The sequence below is a fragment of the Dipodomys merriami genome, unplaced genomic scaffold, assembly GCF_024711535.1.
Source record: "Dipodomys merriami isolate MVZ:Mamm:240054 unplaced genomic scaffold, mDipMer1.0.p SCAF_12, whole genome shotgun sequence".
Taxonomy (NCBI): domain Eukaryota; kingdom Metazoa; phylum Chordata; class Mammalia; order Rodentia; family Heteromyidae; genus Dipodomys; species Dipodomys merriami.
Genome location: NW_027202493.1, coordinates 1,102,018 through 1,119,243, shown reverse-complemented (window position 1 = coordinate 1,119,243; position 17,226 = coordinate 1,102,018). Strand labels below are relative to the sequence as shown.

The 17,226-nt window shown below is 39.7% G+C and overlaps 1 protein-coding gene across 2 annotated transcripts; it reads right to left on the bottom strand.

The window, feature by feature from the left end:
• Positions 1-1,027: 1,027 nt before the first annotated feature.
• Chrna6 (cholinergic receptor nicotinic alpha 6 subunit) lies at positions 1,028-16,769 on the bottom strand. Of its 2 annotated transcripts, XM_070015938.1 has the most exons (6): positions 16,691-16,769; positions 14,389-14,528; positions 6,783-6,827; positions 3,618-3,727; positions 2,536-3,517; positions 1,028-1,159 (listed from the first exon to the last, which is right to left on the bottom strand). In XM_070015938.1, exons 1-6 carry the CDS (start codon positions 16,767-16,769, stop codon positions 1,028-1,030), a joined length of 1,488 nt encoding a protein of 495 aa, XP_069872039.1. The 2 variants fall into 2 exon arrangements, with proteins under 2 accessions (XP_069872039.1, XP_069872041.1); XM_070015940.1 differs by lacking the exon at positions 6,783-6,827.
• Positions 16,770-17,226: the final 457 nt, after the last annotated feature.

Below are 17,226 nucleotides of genomic sequence, written 5' to 3'. Positions count from 1 at the left end.
GAGGCCCTGGGTTTGATTCCTCAGCACCACATAAACAGAAAAAGCAGGAAGTGATGCTGTGGCTCAAGTGATAACCCAGGCCCAGCCCCCACTACTGACAAAAAAACAAAACAAACAAATGCAGCAGTGGTATTCAATATGTTGAATGTGAGTTACACAACTGTGGGTAAGGACTGAAGGGAGAGGGTGAGACATTGTCCAAAAACAAATGTACTTATTACCTGAATTATGTAATTGTAAGCCCTCTGTACATCACCTTTATAATAACAATACAAAGAAAAAGAAATAAAAACAATAAAAAGAAAAATAAAAAGGACTATCTAGTAACCTTTAACCAATTAATGTATCAAACAATGCTGAAAGGCATGAGTACCTCAGAGACATGCATGAGAAAACAAGACTTCAATATTTAATGAGTGCTGCAAATTCAGCAAGACTTTCACATTTCATGTGCTATTACAATCACTATGAGGAGCTGGAGTTAAGACAGGATCTCTTCTCAGGATGGGCTGATGTAATTACAAGGTCTGGCTGCATAATGGGGCATTCATCATACAGCTGTTTAATGTCCTTGGAAGCCAAACATATACACACTGGACCTGACATGGGGCTTGAACTTTGGGCCTGAATGCTATCCTTCAGCTCTTCAGCTCAAGGTGAGTGCTCTACCACTTGAGCCACTGCACCACTTCTGGTTTTCTGGGTGGTTTATTGAAGATAAGAGTTTCATAGACTTTCCTGCCTGGGCTGGCTTTGAACTGCAATGCTCAGATGTCAGTCTCCTGAGTAGCTAGGATTACAGGCTTGAGCCACCGGCACCCCGCTAGCCCGTACCATCTTAACATAGTCCCCGTACTCTGAAGAAAGATACTTGGATTCCTATATTTGTGACATACTTTTCTTTTCCCATTTTGACTTCAGTTTCAGAAGATGAGGGACTTGGCTTTTACTATGATAAGGAATATAAAACAAATAGAGTGTAAAATAAATAGAGTGTATGTTTCTGAAGATAAAAGAGAAATACATGTTAAGATTTTGCTGCATTCCTAAGCAGTGGCTGTAGAAATAGGCCTGCAGTTCCAAATACACAGACAATTATAAACACCCAGAGAAATACTCTGTCTACCACCATGGCCACATATTTCCACTCATCTTCAACCTAAAACACAAACAAAAAGTCAAAACTATGGTAAAAATCAAAGCCATAAGAATTATGCTGTTTACAAATACACTTTTTTTCAGAGTTCCCTGTGCTTTTAAAAATGAACATTGACATTTTCTGTAATACCTATGAGAAAACTGTCTAGGGAGATGCATCTCCTTTGATGCCTCATGCAGCTAGTTATGGAGTGTGCAGGAGAAAGATTTTGGTAAGCTAGTGGTCTCTAGGTTACAAAGGCCCTATCCAGGCTTCAGGGGACACTCCAAGAGCTCAACTTGTCATTTGCACACAGGGAGAGCCTGGCCCCTTGGCAAATTTGGGAATAGGTTTGAGGCAGAGAGTACAATTGATGGCCCCTTCACAGGAAGAGGCAGTACTCCAGGCCTCAAAATGCTGTCAGTGTGAAGATATTGCATTTATTGTTTCTTTCTTGTTCCTGACCTTCAGACCTAGTTCCTGGGCCACAGCCTAGAAAAAATCATCAGTAAGTCCACCCTCTCTCCTAGTGTTTAAAAAAAATAATGCCACCATGAAAGTGACTTTGTTTTTTTTGGACTTTCTTACCCTGGGATGCATCCTTTGTGACATTATGCCCAATCTACCTCTGAGACAACAGGTATCAGGTATCAAGAACCTTCTACTAGGAGATGTGGTTACCAGCAGCTTCAGTATGAGATCAAACTCAGATACCATAACCCCTAGTCAGTTTCCTAATGATTTTCTCAAGCTCTGTCTTTGGAGGATGGGAAAGGCTAAGAGAACCAGGAGCAGAACATCTCCAAGGCCCATTCAATCAGCACCTAAATGCACCTAGAATATAAGAAGTGGGATTGGATCTACAAACACTAGAAACTGGATTAGTTTCCTCCAACTCTTTCTTTGGAGGATGCAGAAAGCTAAAGGCATCAGGAGCAAAATATGTGGATGTCTAACACATCTGCAAGGCCCTTTCAGTCAGTATCTAAATTCCTTTAGAATAGAAAACTGGAGCTAACTAAACACTGGAGCTCATACCTTCTCCCACAAACCCTAGCTCAGTCAGTTCTGCAGCCATTTTTCTTTTCTCCTATTTGTCACTGTGTCCTGGATCCTGTGGGGTAGAGTGGCTGTGTGGGGATCTTGATTTCATAATCAATGTTGACTTGAATGTGCACTTTAAACCAGATTTCACCTGCATAAACCAGGACTGGTGGAGATTGTTCTGGGCTGTCTTTACTCCCCACTTCCCCCTGAGTCTTATTAGTCCACACTTAACACATGATAGTGGAGCTGGTCTACCTTTAACCAAAATTCCATCCCAAGATCTAAGTACTCTAAAGGGAATCTTGGCCCCTGGGGATGTGATCTGGTGACTGAGAGATGACATGTCTTACCTCTTTTCTCTCATTGTGGTTCTTCATGTTGTCTGCTATAAATTGAATGCTATTAATGACATCTTCAAAGTCAGGTGAGTGTTCCAAATTTTCCATCACCCTTTGTAGAGGCTGCTGATTTAATCTTCTCTTGTTGGTGGTAAGCTTACTTGACTTATGACAATGGCAGCATTCCTTAAGAAGTTTGGACTCTTTTTGATTGGCAAGCTTGACCTTGACAGGTCTACTACCAGAAAGACCTTTGGAATCTTCATCAGAACCTGCCCCTTTTGTCTTGTCCACAGGCCTCCTCATCAACAGGATTTGGGGAAATAGCTGGAGAAAAATCGTCTTCACCCACTGGGGCATGGTGTGTGTTGCTGGGGTGCGATAGTGTATGTTCAGCACAAACACAGTCACAGCAATGGACAGTGTGACAAAGATCATGGTAAACAGTAGATACTCACCCACTAATGGGATCACAAGAGATGTAGATGGGATGATCTCTGTAATTACTAGCAAAAATACAGTCAAAGAAAGCAGGACTGAGATGCAAAGTGTCACCTTTTCACCACAGTCTGAAGGAAGATAGAAAACCAACACAGTTAGAAAGGAAATGAAGAGACAGGGGATGATCAGGTTAACAGTGTAGAACATCGGCAGTCTCCTAATGTAAAAAGAATACGTTATATCTGTGTATATCTCTTCACAACAGTTATATTTGATGTCATGCTTGTATCCAGATGCATCCACAATTTCCCACTCACTATTTTCCCAAAAGTCATTCATATCTACTTTAGATCCAATGATCAGAAGATCAATCTCAGCCTTGTCATATGTCCAGGAGCCAAATTTCAGGGAACAATTTTGATGATCAAAAGGGAAAAAGGTGATGTCCATAGGACAGGAACTCTTAAAAATAGCTGGTGGGGTCCAGGTTATCATGCCATTGTATTTAAGAAGAGCTTTTGTCTTGCCTTCTACTTGGAAGTCACCAACAGCACTGCAAGAAAACCAGACATCATTAGTAATCTTCCCTTTGCTGAAGGTCAGTGTACGCCAAATGTAACTTTGCAAAGAAACTGGCTATAAGAGTCCCATACTTATTATAGAGAACAATGTCAGGCTTCCAAATCTTGTCTGCTGGAACGTGGAGAATCTCAATGTCATCATACCCCACTGGATCCCAGCGCAATCTGTAATCATTCCAGATCTAAAGGAGAAAAACATTCATTTTTTAAAAAGTGCCTTAACTTTCTTCTGCTAAATGTATGTTGATTCAACTGTATTCTTCTTTTTAAAAGTCAATTTTTTAGCATCTGTTACCATTCATTTATTTAATTATCATTAAGTAGTTGTGGAAAGGGGTATCAATTCAACATGTTTATGAGTGCAATGGATCTGGAACAATCTTAACTCCCTTTTCATCATACTCCCTCATCTCTCCCAATTCTTATTTGAGTAATACTGAGGATTCTATCAAAAGCTGGGTATTTGTACCCATAGGGAACAGGAAGCTAAAAAGCTCAACTGATTTTAACTAACAGATAATTAGATACTTTTCTCCTGATTGGTGGTTAGCTAAGCAAGGTGAAGACTTCACTGCCATGTGTCACAGGCCATCTTCAAACTGGAGTAGGAACCCATTTCTAATCATATAGTAACCTAAAAAATATACTTTATGGGTGTGATGATGAATTTATTATAAAATCTGTTAAAATATTTGTATTTTATAAAAGGAAAAGATGATATAACTGAGAGTAACCTAGACAGAATTTAATACACATGATCTTTTTTTTTTTTTTGGTCATGAGGCTTGAACTCTGGGTCTGGGTGTTGTCCCTCAGCTCTTCAGCTCAAGGCTAGCACTCTACCACTTGAGTCACAGCGCCACTTCCGGTTTTCTGGTGGTTTATTGGAGATAAGAGTCTCACGGACTTTCCTGCCTGGTCTGGCTTTGAACTGTGATCCTCAGATCTCAGCCTCTTGAGTAGCTAGGATTACAGGTGTGAGCCACTGGTGCCCAGGTGTAACACACATGATCTTTAGCTCAGTTACTGATCACTCTAAGTCTACAATAGCAAGGCTTATATGATACATAAGCATCTAACTATGGAGCTGTAGTTACTGATAAAAATCAGATGAATATATATGCATATGAATATATAAACACAGTTATGTGTGTACATATATATGCATGTACATACATACATAATACATGCCATGGACTGTTGCTGAGCCATAAAAATTAATTTACATCATTAGTGAGAAAATATGGAGCAAGGTAAGCCATGCCCGAAAAGCTAAATATTTCATGTTTTGACTTGTTTATGAAAGGTAGAACAAAAATGATGGGTGAATTAATAAGTGAACTAAAGACTTAGAGACTTCTCAGAACAAGAAATCAGAATAGCCAATAGATTAAAAAAAGAAATGAAAATCAAAACAACACCCTAGTTAGAAGGACCATTATCAAGAAAAATAACTGTAACAGATACTTGAAGGGATGTGGCCAAAAGGGAACACTACTACACTGTTAGTGGGAATGTAAACTTGTTCAATCACTCTGGAAAGCAGTATGGAGGTTCTTTATGACCCAGCAATCCTACTGCTGGGCATTTATCCAAAAGATTACAGATTAGGTTACAGTAAAGTCATCAGCACAACCATGTTCATTGCAGCATTATTTACCATAGCTAAGATACGGAATCAACCCAGATGCCCATCAGTCAACAAATGGATCAAGAAAATGGTATATATACACAATGGAGTTCCATGGTTCTATCAGAAAGAATGACATTGCCCCATTCATAAGGAAATGGAAAGACTTGGAAAAACTTAAATTAAGTGAAGTAAGCCAGACCCAAAGAAATACAGTTTGCACGGTTTCCCTCATTTGTAATAATTAGAATGTGCCTATAAATCTACAAGTAAATCTAATGGATAGTAAAAGACAAATAATTACCCTTGGACATGATAAATTAAATAGGACTCTAAAAATTCACATAACGAGGCCAAAGGATATTCTTAGGATAGAATCATAAGGGCTCAATGGCTATGTGCATATGACCATATAAAATTATGATTATCAAGCCAGGTGCTAATGGCTCACTCCTGCAATCCTAGCTACTCAGGAGGCTGAGATCTAAGGATTGCAGTTCAAAGCCAGCCCAGGCAGGAAAGTCCATGAGACTCATATCTCCAATTACCATCAGAAAACCGCAAGTAGAGCTGTGACTCAAATGGTAGGGCACTTGCCTTGAGCTGAAGAGCTCAGGGATAGTGCCCACGCCTGGAGTTCAAGCTCCATGACCAACAACAACAACAAAAAAGAGATGCTTATCAACATGAACTCCAAGAAATGGAAACAAGGGTTTTTTTTAATGTACTGTTTGCAGTTATTATTTTTCCCCTTCAGTTTATCCCCTTTTGTCACTGTTTTTGATTTCTGCACTCCTTGTCATATATGTGTGTGTACATATATAAATATATATATATATGTTTATTTGATTTTTAGGAGGAAAGAGGAAGCACAGAAACAGTGGGACAAAGGGTGAGCCAATTTAGCAGTGATACTCACTAGATGCTGTATTTGAAATGAGCTATACAACTTGGGGGTGGGAGGTTGTGAGGGAAAAAAACTGGTAGAAAATGGAGGGGGTTAAAATGATGGGTGAGAGTAACAACAATTATATTAATAAATAATAGAACATGAATGTAGAAAGGGGGCTGTCAGGGAAGGAGATTCATGGAGGGCTTAAGGGGGAAAGGAAAGTATACTGAGGAGTAAAGATTGTTCAAATGTATTACATATATGTGTATATATGCATGCATATATGCTGATACACCCACATAAATACCAAATAGTTTTTTGAAAAAGTAAGGAAGGAGTGCATGATAATATAATTATAGTAGAGGAAGTAAACTTTCTTAAAGCATATTATGTGCATCTATGGATGCATAATGAAGCTCCTTTGTCCTATTAATATATGCTAATTAAAAGTAAAATAAAATCAGATATGTGTGAGCAAAGAACGGAAAGGACAGATGTCTCTGTCACTAGGCTTGTCCTTATTCTCCATTCAGCTCCATAGACTGAGCTGTTATCAGAGCCAAATGAGGCATTGGTGGTGACCAGGAGGACAATGTCCTATATCTATCACAAGTTGGAGACAGGAAGAGGTAATGCTAAGGTTGTGATCCAACTGACATTGGCTGAGTGGATGTTCAAGGCCTATCATTCAATGAGACATGATGGAGACACATACGTGACGCAGCCATAGATTGGTTTCCATAATCTGGTTTACTTCATCCTGGGAAGAAGAAATAATATTTTCAGTGTTAGCTATACTTCCTAACACAGGTGGGTCTTAGAGCAAAAGTATAGACAAACCTGAATTATTCATGCTAATAGTTGAAACCAATAAGATCAAAAAGGCAACTTATGAGAAATATTTAGTGTGCAAACTGCAATACATGTTTATCTCCACACCTGGTTCCAATGCTGTAGACTTGTAAAGGAAATGTGGAGCTTTTGTTTACCATTTGATATTTGTATGCTTGTTTTATAAAGCACTAAAGTTTGAACTCATACCCCTGCACTTACTAGGCAGGCACTCTCTATATAACCATGTATCTAGTACCTAGTACCACTCTACCTTCAGCCATGACCCCAGCTCTCACTTTATTTTTGAGACAGGACCTTACTGTGTACCCCAGAGAGGCCTTAAAATCTCAATCCTAAATTCTCCTGTTTCAGCCTCCCAAGTGCTAGATTACAGGTGTATACTGCAATGTCTAGTAGAAATGAGGCTTTAAACTCTCTTTCAAAGTTGATTTAAGTCTCATCTCCTTGGTGAAGGCTGTGTGACCACCATAGTCTACTTCATGAAGATTTTATAAAGAGAAATGAGAAGAGAAACATTTGGGAAAGAGAAAGGGTAAATCCTGCAGATAGTAACAGGTATCTAAACCCTGCTCATCATGTGTGCACATGCCTTAAAATCTCTTTAATTGTGCCCCAGGACTTTCTGGGCTATGCTTCCTGAGCATTTTTCTCCCAGGATCTAACCTGAGTTCATCAACTGGTATCCCGTACACACCTACTATGCACCCTGCCCCCATTGGAGCAGCACTTCCATCATAAATTATACAAATATTTACTGAGACCACTGTGTGTGTTTCACAAAAGCTGAGGTGCAGCTGGGCATCATGGGTCATATCTGTAACCCTAGCCACTAAGAAGGCTGAAATCTGAGCATAGTATTTCAGAGCCAACCCAGGCAGGAAAGTCCATGAGACTTTTATCTACAATTAACTACCAAAAAAGCTGAAAATGGAGCGATATATATAGCTAAAGTGATAGAGCAATAGCCTTGAGCAAAAAAGCTCAGGGTCAGTGACCAGGCCCTGAATTAGCAGGAGACATAAACTAATAATATGTACATATATAAATATAAAATGCAATATAATATTAAATAGAGATAAGTGTATGAAGAAAAGGGGGGCTGGAGTGGTCCATGCATGGAATGCCCACATAAGTCTATTTTAGACAAGATTTCTCTGTAGTGGTAGTATCTAAGCATTACCTAAATGGCCTAAAGAAAGTCAGGGGTAGGTAGAAGACAGGAATTTCAGGCCAGCATCCTCTAGATCCTGAATTGCTAAGAAACTGCTGACTCTCGGGTGATTGCAACCAAAGTCTCATATATAATGGTCTTTAAAACATAACAGCTAGGCAGCTGATAACAGCTCCTCAGTGGCCAGCAAGAAATTCCCAAAGCTTGCTTTGCAAGACACCCAAGCCTACTTCAGAGTGAAGTAACTCAGCTGTGGCTGAGTGAGCTGTGGCAGGGCTCACACATGCCTGCCCTGCTGTGCTGAGAAGCAATATGGCCCTCTACTCTTTCATCTCATGCTCACTGCTGCCTGGCCTGAACAACTCTGAAGGGAGACCTTGGTAAACTTCTTCCTAATGGCTTGTTTCAACCCATGGTGAGCCCTGTGGTTTACAAAAGGCCAGTAAAAGGAGTTACAATCACTGTTTCTTATTGGTCAAAGAAAACAAAGAAATGGTCCAAGCAGCGGCCAACAAAGCTTTACAGTTACTTGATTCTAAGGTCAAGGCCTTTTGGCCATGAGAATCACTTTGGCTCTCAGAGTATATCAAGAGCCATGTCAACAAATCCATGATCTATTATTCAGGACTATCTAAATCTTAATTCTAAGATTTCAGAGGTAACTGGCATAAACCCCAACCAAAGCCTACTTCCTCTCTGCACTAGTTCAGGGAGTTGGAATTGGTTAACAATACCATTCTGCACTAGCCCCGACTCCCTGCTCCACTTGCACAGGCTGAAGAAGGCCCATGTTGTATGGGCCTGGTCAATAGTGGCCATGGGGACACCCTTGGAGGTAGCAGCCAACCTTATGGATCAGGATCTCAGCTGACTCAACTCTCCATCATACACACCAATAGATGAGTGTTGCACACTCAGTCCCACAGGAGGAGACTAGAGACCTGCAGTATTATATTTTTGTGGTCATTGCCCTCATCTCTTTCTTGGGAAAATAAGTTAGTCAACACCTAGGTATATTGAAACTTTCAAGTCACAAATCAAATGGATTCTTTGCTGGACCAGCAGCAATAGGTTGAAAAAGTTGATGAGAAAAGGCCAGGTGTGTTTCATTTTTATAAAACCTTTAAGTTCATCATTTCTCCTATACCAAGCTATCAAAAATATTGGGAAGGGGCTTTAGACTGGGTTCCTGCACAGGGCCAGTGGGCATGTACCTACACTTACAGATCATCTATTGCCAAGCCTTTGTGGCCAAGATTATCTTGCATGGCAGTAAACACACTTCCATGGAGTGTTCTCTGAAGCTGTAAAACTAAACCAAGAGTTCAACAGAAGCAGGGGACAGAGAGACTTTCTAGATGGTAATAAGGCTCCAACATTCTTGTTGAACTGCCTCACAAGATTACTCCCAAAGCTCACCTGACAACTTCCACAAGACCCAGTACTTTAATCCTGGGTCTTTATTCTAGAAATAAAAAGATTATATTTACATAATCTGTGCAAATGTTCATAGAAGCTTTGTCATAGATTGAAAATTGGAATTAGCCCAAATATCCCCCAGCAAGTTAATGTTTAACAAGCCATGCTATGTGATGCCATGCAGTCATTAAACTCAGGAAAAAACCGCCCCCGCCCCCAGCTCATGTCAACTAACACTTGGAGCTGTATCTCAGAAAGATGAATAGGAAGGCCAGTACCCCAAGACTACATTGTCAATGGTTTCCTTCATATATAACATCTTTGAACATCTAAGAAGTGGAAGGAAGATTAGTGGTGGGAAAACTGGGTAAAACATGCAAGGAATCTCTATAATTTATTATAACTCTGGATCTATAATCATTACCGAACATAAAATTTCTCTTTAATAGACTTGGAATGTGGCTTAGTGGTATGTGCTTAACAAGCATACATGAAGCTTTGGGTTCTATTCCTCAGCACAACATAAACAGAAAAAGCTGGAAGTGTAGCTGGGGCTTAAGTGGTAGAGTGCTAACCTTGAGCAAAAGCAAGCTCAGGGACAGTGCCCAGGCCTTAAGTTCAAGCCCCAGGAATGGCAAAAAAAATAAATTGTCTTTAATAAAGCTACATTTCCCAAGTTCCTCTTGCAGCTAGAGGAAGGGAAGAGAACTGAAGCTGTCAAGAGAACTTAAGAAAGTTCCTTGAAGGATTCACAGGTTGTCTGATTTGTGCCCCTTCCCCTTTTCCCCTTCTTTCTGCTTCTTTCCAATAATATAAACATAGTGAGAGCAAATATAGCAATTTTCTTTGATTATTCAGCAATGCTAAGAGAAGAAATTATAGGCAAAATGGCAAAATAGAAAGACAGAAGGAAACTTGGTTGCTGCTGCCATGTTGGTTTATTCTTTCATCATCGTAGTCATGTGAGTGACATTCCTACTGCATACATGAAGCTACCTTGTGCTAACGTCTGGACTGTGAAAACTTCAGATTTCTGTTAAAGAAAAAGGAAATAAAACTAATTCCTTCCTTCCTTATTCCTTCCCTCTCTCCTTTCCTCCTTCTTACCTCCTTCTCCCTCTATCTCTCTAGATCTATATTTTTAAGAAGGCTATCCAATACTAGAAGCCAAATGTAAATGTTAAAATCTGCCTTCAACAATCTCTGCCTATCCTCTCCAAAATAATGTCCTAAAAGGTAAATGAACCAAGGATTTGAAGTAAAACAGTATGGTAAGGTGGTCCTCTCAGACTCAATCACAAGTGTGCTTCTAGCCCAGTACAAAGTCAGTAACAAAAATTATGATGTGTAGGGAAGGGTTGGGGGTGGAGTGGGGAAGGAGGGATAGTGGGAAAAAAATAGTTGGTAAGAATGTTTGATAATAAATGTATTCATTACCTTACTTATGAAACTGTAGCCTCTGTATAGTACCTTTACAACAAAGTAAAATTAAATTTTAAAAATTAAGATGTGTGTGTATGGGAGGGGATGTAGGAAGGAATCAGAATAGATACTAAATACATGGTTTTTAATGGAATGAGTGTGTCCAGGTAGATGAGAAGAAATATTAGGCTTTTTCTTTTAAAAATCAATATCTACAGAATTAGCCTATGAATTAAATACATTAGGTGGTATGCAAGTGAATACAAATGTATTGACTGAAATATAATAGATTTAAGGGAGAACTCAGTGTAAACCCTTAAAAAGGCAAAGTCAAAGTTCAACAAAGTGAATACCAGGAAACAATACTTGAAAGAGGTGGAGTGGTGTCATAGAGAAAGAGACAGACTAATGAAGAGGAGAAGTGGGGATCAGGGAAGAGTGCAGCCAAGAATTCAATGTATATCCTACTATTCTGAGAGAAGTCAGATATCAGATTTAATAGACAGATTTCAAAGTACTAATATAATAATAATAGCATATAGGAAACAGTCTGTTGGAAGATGACCCCAGTGGTAGAGGTAGAGAAAATGGTGAGGATGACTGAGTGGAAAATGTACATATAAAAAGTATATACAGCCGGGCGCTGGTGGCTCACGCCTGTAATCCTAGCTACTCAGGAGGCTGAGATCTGAGGATCGCGGTTCAAAGCCAGCCCGGGCAGGAGAGACCAGGAGACTCCTATCTCCAATAAACCACCAGAAAACCGGAAGTGGCACTGTAGCTCAAGTGGTAGAGTGCTCGCCTTGAGCTGAAGAGCTGAGGATCAGCACCCAGGCCCAGAGTTCAAGCCCCACGACCAACAAAAAAAAAAAAGTATATACAAACCCCTGCTTTCACTATATATGATATTGGTATATGTGGAGGGGAAGGGAAAAAACAAATGGTTAAAACAGGGATACAGGAGGACCCATTGCAACAATGAGATGTACAAGTCATTATGTCGAAAAACGAACTTTACAACTTTGGTGGGGGGAGGATATGAAGGGATGGGAAGGGGAAACAAAGCAGGAGGCTACAATGCTTGATAAGAAATGTGCTCATTATCTTACCCATGTAATTGTAACCCCTCTGTACAGTATTTTCTATATATATATATATATATATAAAGATATGAACTCTGAAAAAAAAGTATATACATAACCATATGCTGGTGGCTCTTGCCTGCAATACTAGCTTGTCAGGAGGCTAGAACCTGAGGATCAGGGATTGAAGCCAACCTGGACAGAAAATCCATAATCTACAATAAATTAATCAAAATAATGTGGTTCAAGTGGTAGAGAGCAAGCCTAGAGGGGAAAAAAATTAAAAGTCAAGGACAGTTCAAAGACAGGAACAAAAGAAAGTATATATTAGTTGTATACTTAGGATTTCATTATGACATTTTCATATATGCTTATAATTTATTCTATTCAGTATGTCACCCTCCCTTCTCCATGATGTAAAATAGTTTGGACACGTTTCATTGTTTTGTTCTTGTACATGCAAACAATTAATACTGACCAGGTTTATTCTCTTTCTGTCAAAGTACTATAGAAGCATTTACAAAAACAGTGCAATGAAATAAGTTAAAATTCTTTTAGGAAGGAGAGTGGATGAGGAAGAATGATTAAGTGAGGGCAATGAAGTAAATTATATTCTTGTATTAAAATGTCACCATGAAACTCCCCTATACAACTAAAATATGTTAATGAAAATATCTGTTTTTAAAAAAATGGGAGGGAAGGGGGTAAGGAGAACGTTGGAAGGCATGACATTGATCAATATGCATTGTATCCATAAACTGATTTGTTAAATGATAAAGTCCAGGTGATCAAAATGAATAAATAAAATCAATATCTAGCAGCATACACACATATCTAGGCAGTGCCAGAAGCCAAAGACCTGAGTAGGTCAGCAATACCTCTCAGGGAAGCATGGACTGGAATAGCCTGATGGAGAGTAACTTATATCTGTATAAGGCCTTTCCCCACGTGTGCCTAGAGAAGTGCAGGACAATGGCCAGAAGGAGGCCCCTTCCCTGTCCATGAATGGCCTGGTGGATGGCAGCAACTCTCTCTAACCCACCTCCAGTGGTGCTCTAGACTCTCTGTTCTTCCTAAGTCTGCCTCTTCCTGGAACTCAGCCTGAGCCTTGAGCTTCAGACCAGCCCTGTCCCTTCCCATGCCAAGCACTGGAGTTCAGACTTCTGCTCTACTATTTAGGAAAGCAGGTTGCTCTATCCCTTCCCCAGCCCCACAACAAAGAATAAAGATTATTATTTTTAAATCTAATCCTACTTGCCTTTGAACATGATTGCAGTCAACTTTTTTAATTCTTCAAATTCCCAGGCTCTGTTTTATTTGGTATTGGATGAAACCATATATGAAAAAAAGCAAATGTTTTATCTCTTACATAACATGGAAACATTACAGCAATTCTTTCTCTACCAAGCAGAAAGAGCATGACTTTGCTTGTAATCCTAGGTACTTGGGCAGCACAGTTCTGGTGGATCATAGTTTGTGGTCAAAAGTTCATGAGACCCCTATCTCAACAAACCATCCAGGCATGGTGGTGTGTGCTTGTCATGTGAGTTACACAGAAAATGTAAATGGAGGACTGAGCTCAAAGTGACTCAGGAAAAATTCAAGATCCTATTTGAGAAGCAACTAAAGCAAAAAGGGCTGGGCAAACAGTGGCTCAAATGGTGGAGTATGAGCAAGCAAGTTCAAGGCCCTGAGTCTTAACCTAGGTGCAGGGGGCAAAAAAAAAATCTATGTGGGCATTGTAATTGAGCAGCCTTCACTTAAAACTGTTTCCTTATTTTGCAGTTGTGACTCTGGGAAAGTCATATAATTGAGCTTCCGAATTTTCAGAAGGAAGATGACGCAGTACAGAAGAGATGCACAATCTTTTAGACTGGTTCCAGTAGCTCACACCTGTAAATCCTAGCTACTCAGGAGGCTGAGATCTGAGGGTTGAGGTTGGAGCCAGCCATGAAACTCTTATCTCCAATTAATGACCCAAAAGCCCGAAGCTCAAGTAATAGAAAAACAGCCTACTCAAAAAAAAAAAAAAAAAAAAAAAAGCTAAGGAACAATGCCTATTCCCTGAGTTCAACCCAGAGGAGCAGCACACATACAGAAAAGATTAGCACCTTTCAATTCTCCCTTCAACTTGCCTTCGTCTTTGTTTCACGAACTGGTTATGAAACACTTCTAATACCAGCTGCTTACCATAAGTACAGCCTTGCTGTCCCCTCCCAAACCAGGGCTGTGAAGGACCAGCGAGTTTAGACTTGTATTTATTGCTAAGTTTAAAACTCCTGTATTTACAGCATACAACAACGTTGGAGCTTGCTGTGCCCTCCTCCAGCGTCCCAACTCCTGAGAAATGCATCTGGATGGGTGGCACTCACCACGTTGGTCAACTGTGTGATGGCCACTTCAAAATGCACTGTGACGGGGTCAGAAACGTTTTCCACAGGCCTGATGAACCGGTTATAATGGGCGAACAGCTTGTGGAAGAGTCTCTCTTCAGAAGCACAGCCTACGCAACCTGGGGATGGGGCAGAAGGAAGACAGGGAAGCAATCACCCAGAAGCTTCTGCCTTAGCCCCAGGTCCGGAGGTGGCCGGGGAGGGTTCCATGCTCTGCCCCATCCCTCCCAACCTCCCTGGACTCCTTCAGGGCGTCTGTCCCAGAATCCAGCACACAGTATCAAAGAAAATAATAATAATCGTCATCATCATCGTCATCATCATCATTATCATCATCATCATCATCATCATCATCATCATCATCATCATCATCATCATCTGGCACTGGTGGCTCATGTTTTTGCTTATAATCCTAGCTACTCAGGAAGCTGAGATCTAAGGATAACAGTTGGAAACCAGCCTGGGCAGAGATTCTTATCTCCAATTAACCGCCCCAAATCCAGAAGTAGAATTGTGGCTCAAGTGGTAGAGCACCAGCCTTGAGTGATAAAAGGATGAAAAAAGCTAAGGGACAGCATGTAGGCCCCGAGTTCAAGCCCCACAACTGGCACAAGAAAAAAAAGATGATCAAAGAAAAAATATATCAAAGGAAAAACTCTGGAAGAGTAGGTTGTTTTTTGTTTTTTGTTTTTTGTTTTTTGTTTTCTGTTTTTCCCCGAGTTATTTTTAAAGTTTAACACACTGCACCTGGCCGGGCATAGACACAAAACTTGGAATTTTCTCTTTGTCACTAAACGTAACTTTGCAATATTGCCAGTGAACTAGAATCTTTTCAGTTTTGTCCTTTCTTAAATAAGATTCTCCACATTGACATCTCTGCCTCCCACCAGCAAGATTCTGCCATGGAAACTTTGACAGACAAGTTAAACAGCTCATGCTTACAGTAGGCTTCACAATTTATGCCCCTTTTGTAAACAAACTTTAACATGCATTTTGGAGATTTATGTGAATGCAAGGTTTTAAAGGCAAAAATGGCATTTTCACTCACTAAATTCTGGACAGTAGCACCCAACACCTGTCCTTGCTCTCTTCTAAGAATGTGCTAAAAGTAAGCTCTGTGCCATCCCTTGACAGAATGCATTTTGTTACAACCCCATTGATACACATTTTCTCTCTATCCCTTTATAGAACTCTAATTGGACACCTGATATATTATTCCATGAATTTCCCAAAGAGATTGATACCTTGAAAGAAAAATAAATATGGGAGCTTGAAAAGCCCATCAAGGCAAAAATGAACCAGTTCACTAACATTACTACAAGAAAGAGTTGTTTGTCAAGTGTATTTGGATAAATTTAAACACTAGGATCTCAGCAAGAAAGGAATTTTAAAGGTAAGACATCATTCTTGCTTTTGTAATTACTGATGATAAAAATATTTCACAGAAAACAATGAAAAAAATCCTCTTCCTTTCCCACTTTCTCTCCTTTATAACATTTTTGTTAAACCTTTCAGTAGTCTTGAAAAGCTCTGGCTAGTCTCATAACTCATGTGAATTTTGCCTGGCACAACAGCAGTTTCTAACTCTTTTTTTAAAAAAAATTTTAATTGTGAAAATACTGTACAGAGGGGTTACAATTACATGGGCAAGGTAATGAGTACATTTCTTATCAAGCATTGTTGCCTCCTCCTTTGATTCCCCTTCCCATCCCTTCCCATCTCCCCCGCCCCACCTAGTTTCTAACTCTGAAAAAAATGGTCCTACTCTTAGATTTTATTTCAGTAATGTATAGCATGTTTCCCAAAACAAAGAGTTTTGCCTACAGAGTGGACAGGTTCACAATCTGCAGAACAATATCAGTTAATGAATAAGTCAAGGTTTTGAAAAACATGTTAAATGTAAGTGCAAATAAATAATTGGAGTATAACCATAACAGACATAAATAAAATGCATTCTTATTATATTCTTATAGGGAAATCACATTTTAATGAGAAAAATAAATACAATTGCAAAAATAAATATAAAAAATAAAAAAAATGTTCCATTCCATTCTACTTTCCTAATCTCATCTGACGTGTTTAAAAATAACTAATAAAAACCAAGTTACCCAGCAGTTGTAACAGCTGTGCTTCCTATGAACACACCAGAATTTACCTAGACTCTTTATTGAAATCTGTATTTACCTTGAATCTTTCACATCTGCTTGTTCAACTACATCAAGAAAAATGAGTAAATACATAGAGCTGGAAAGGTTAAGAGAGATAAGCAAAAATAACCTACCTTTAAATGAAGGTGTGGATGTATACAGCAAGAGACACAAACCTAAATGAAGGAATCCCCAGCCCTTGCTGGTCAGCATGATTAAACCACTTCAATTCCTTTTTCTGGGCAGAAAACAGAGTTACCACACAGCTGCACAAATCAGACCTTCAAATTATCAGAAGCCCACAATCACCCACGTGTACCTTCTGTGAAAGAAAAACATTTACAGGACGTGCCACATCTGTTCTGAGTGTCAGAGATCCAGGCCGACACGAAGGGCACATAAAGCTGACTCAGTGTAAGGTCAGCTGAGCCATAATGCTTCCTGTCATCCTAGATCTCAATTCGCCTCTTTGCTCAAGAAAGGTGGAGAAAGGCAGTCAGAAATGCTAGACAAAGGGGACTCAGGGAGGACTGCAAAGTCTGGTGCTCTAGAGTCCTGCCAACTCACCCACATCCATTTGCTGAGTTCCTGCCCAGTTAAAATACATGCTAGGCACTAATAGCAGATGCGCTGAGTTTTGTGACTAAACAAGACTTACCCTTGTTAGAAA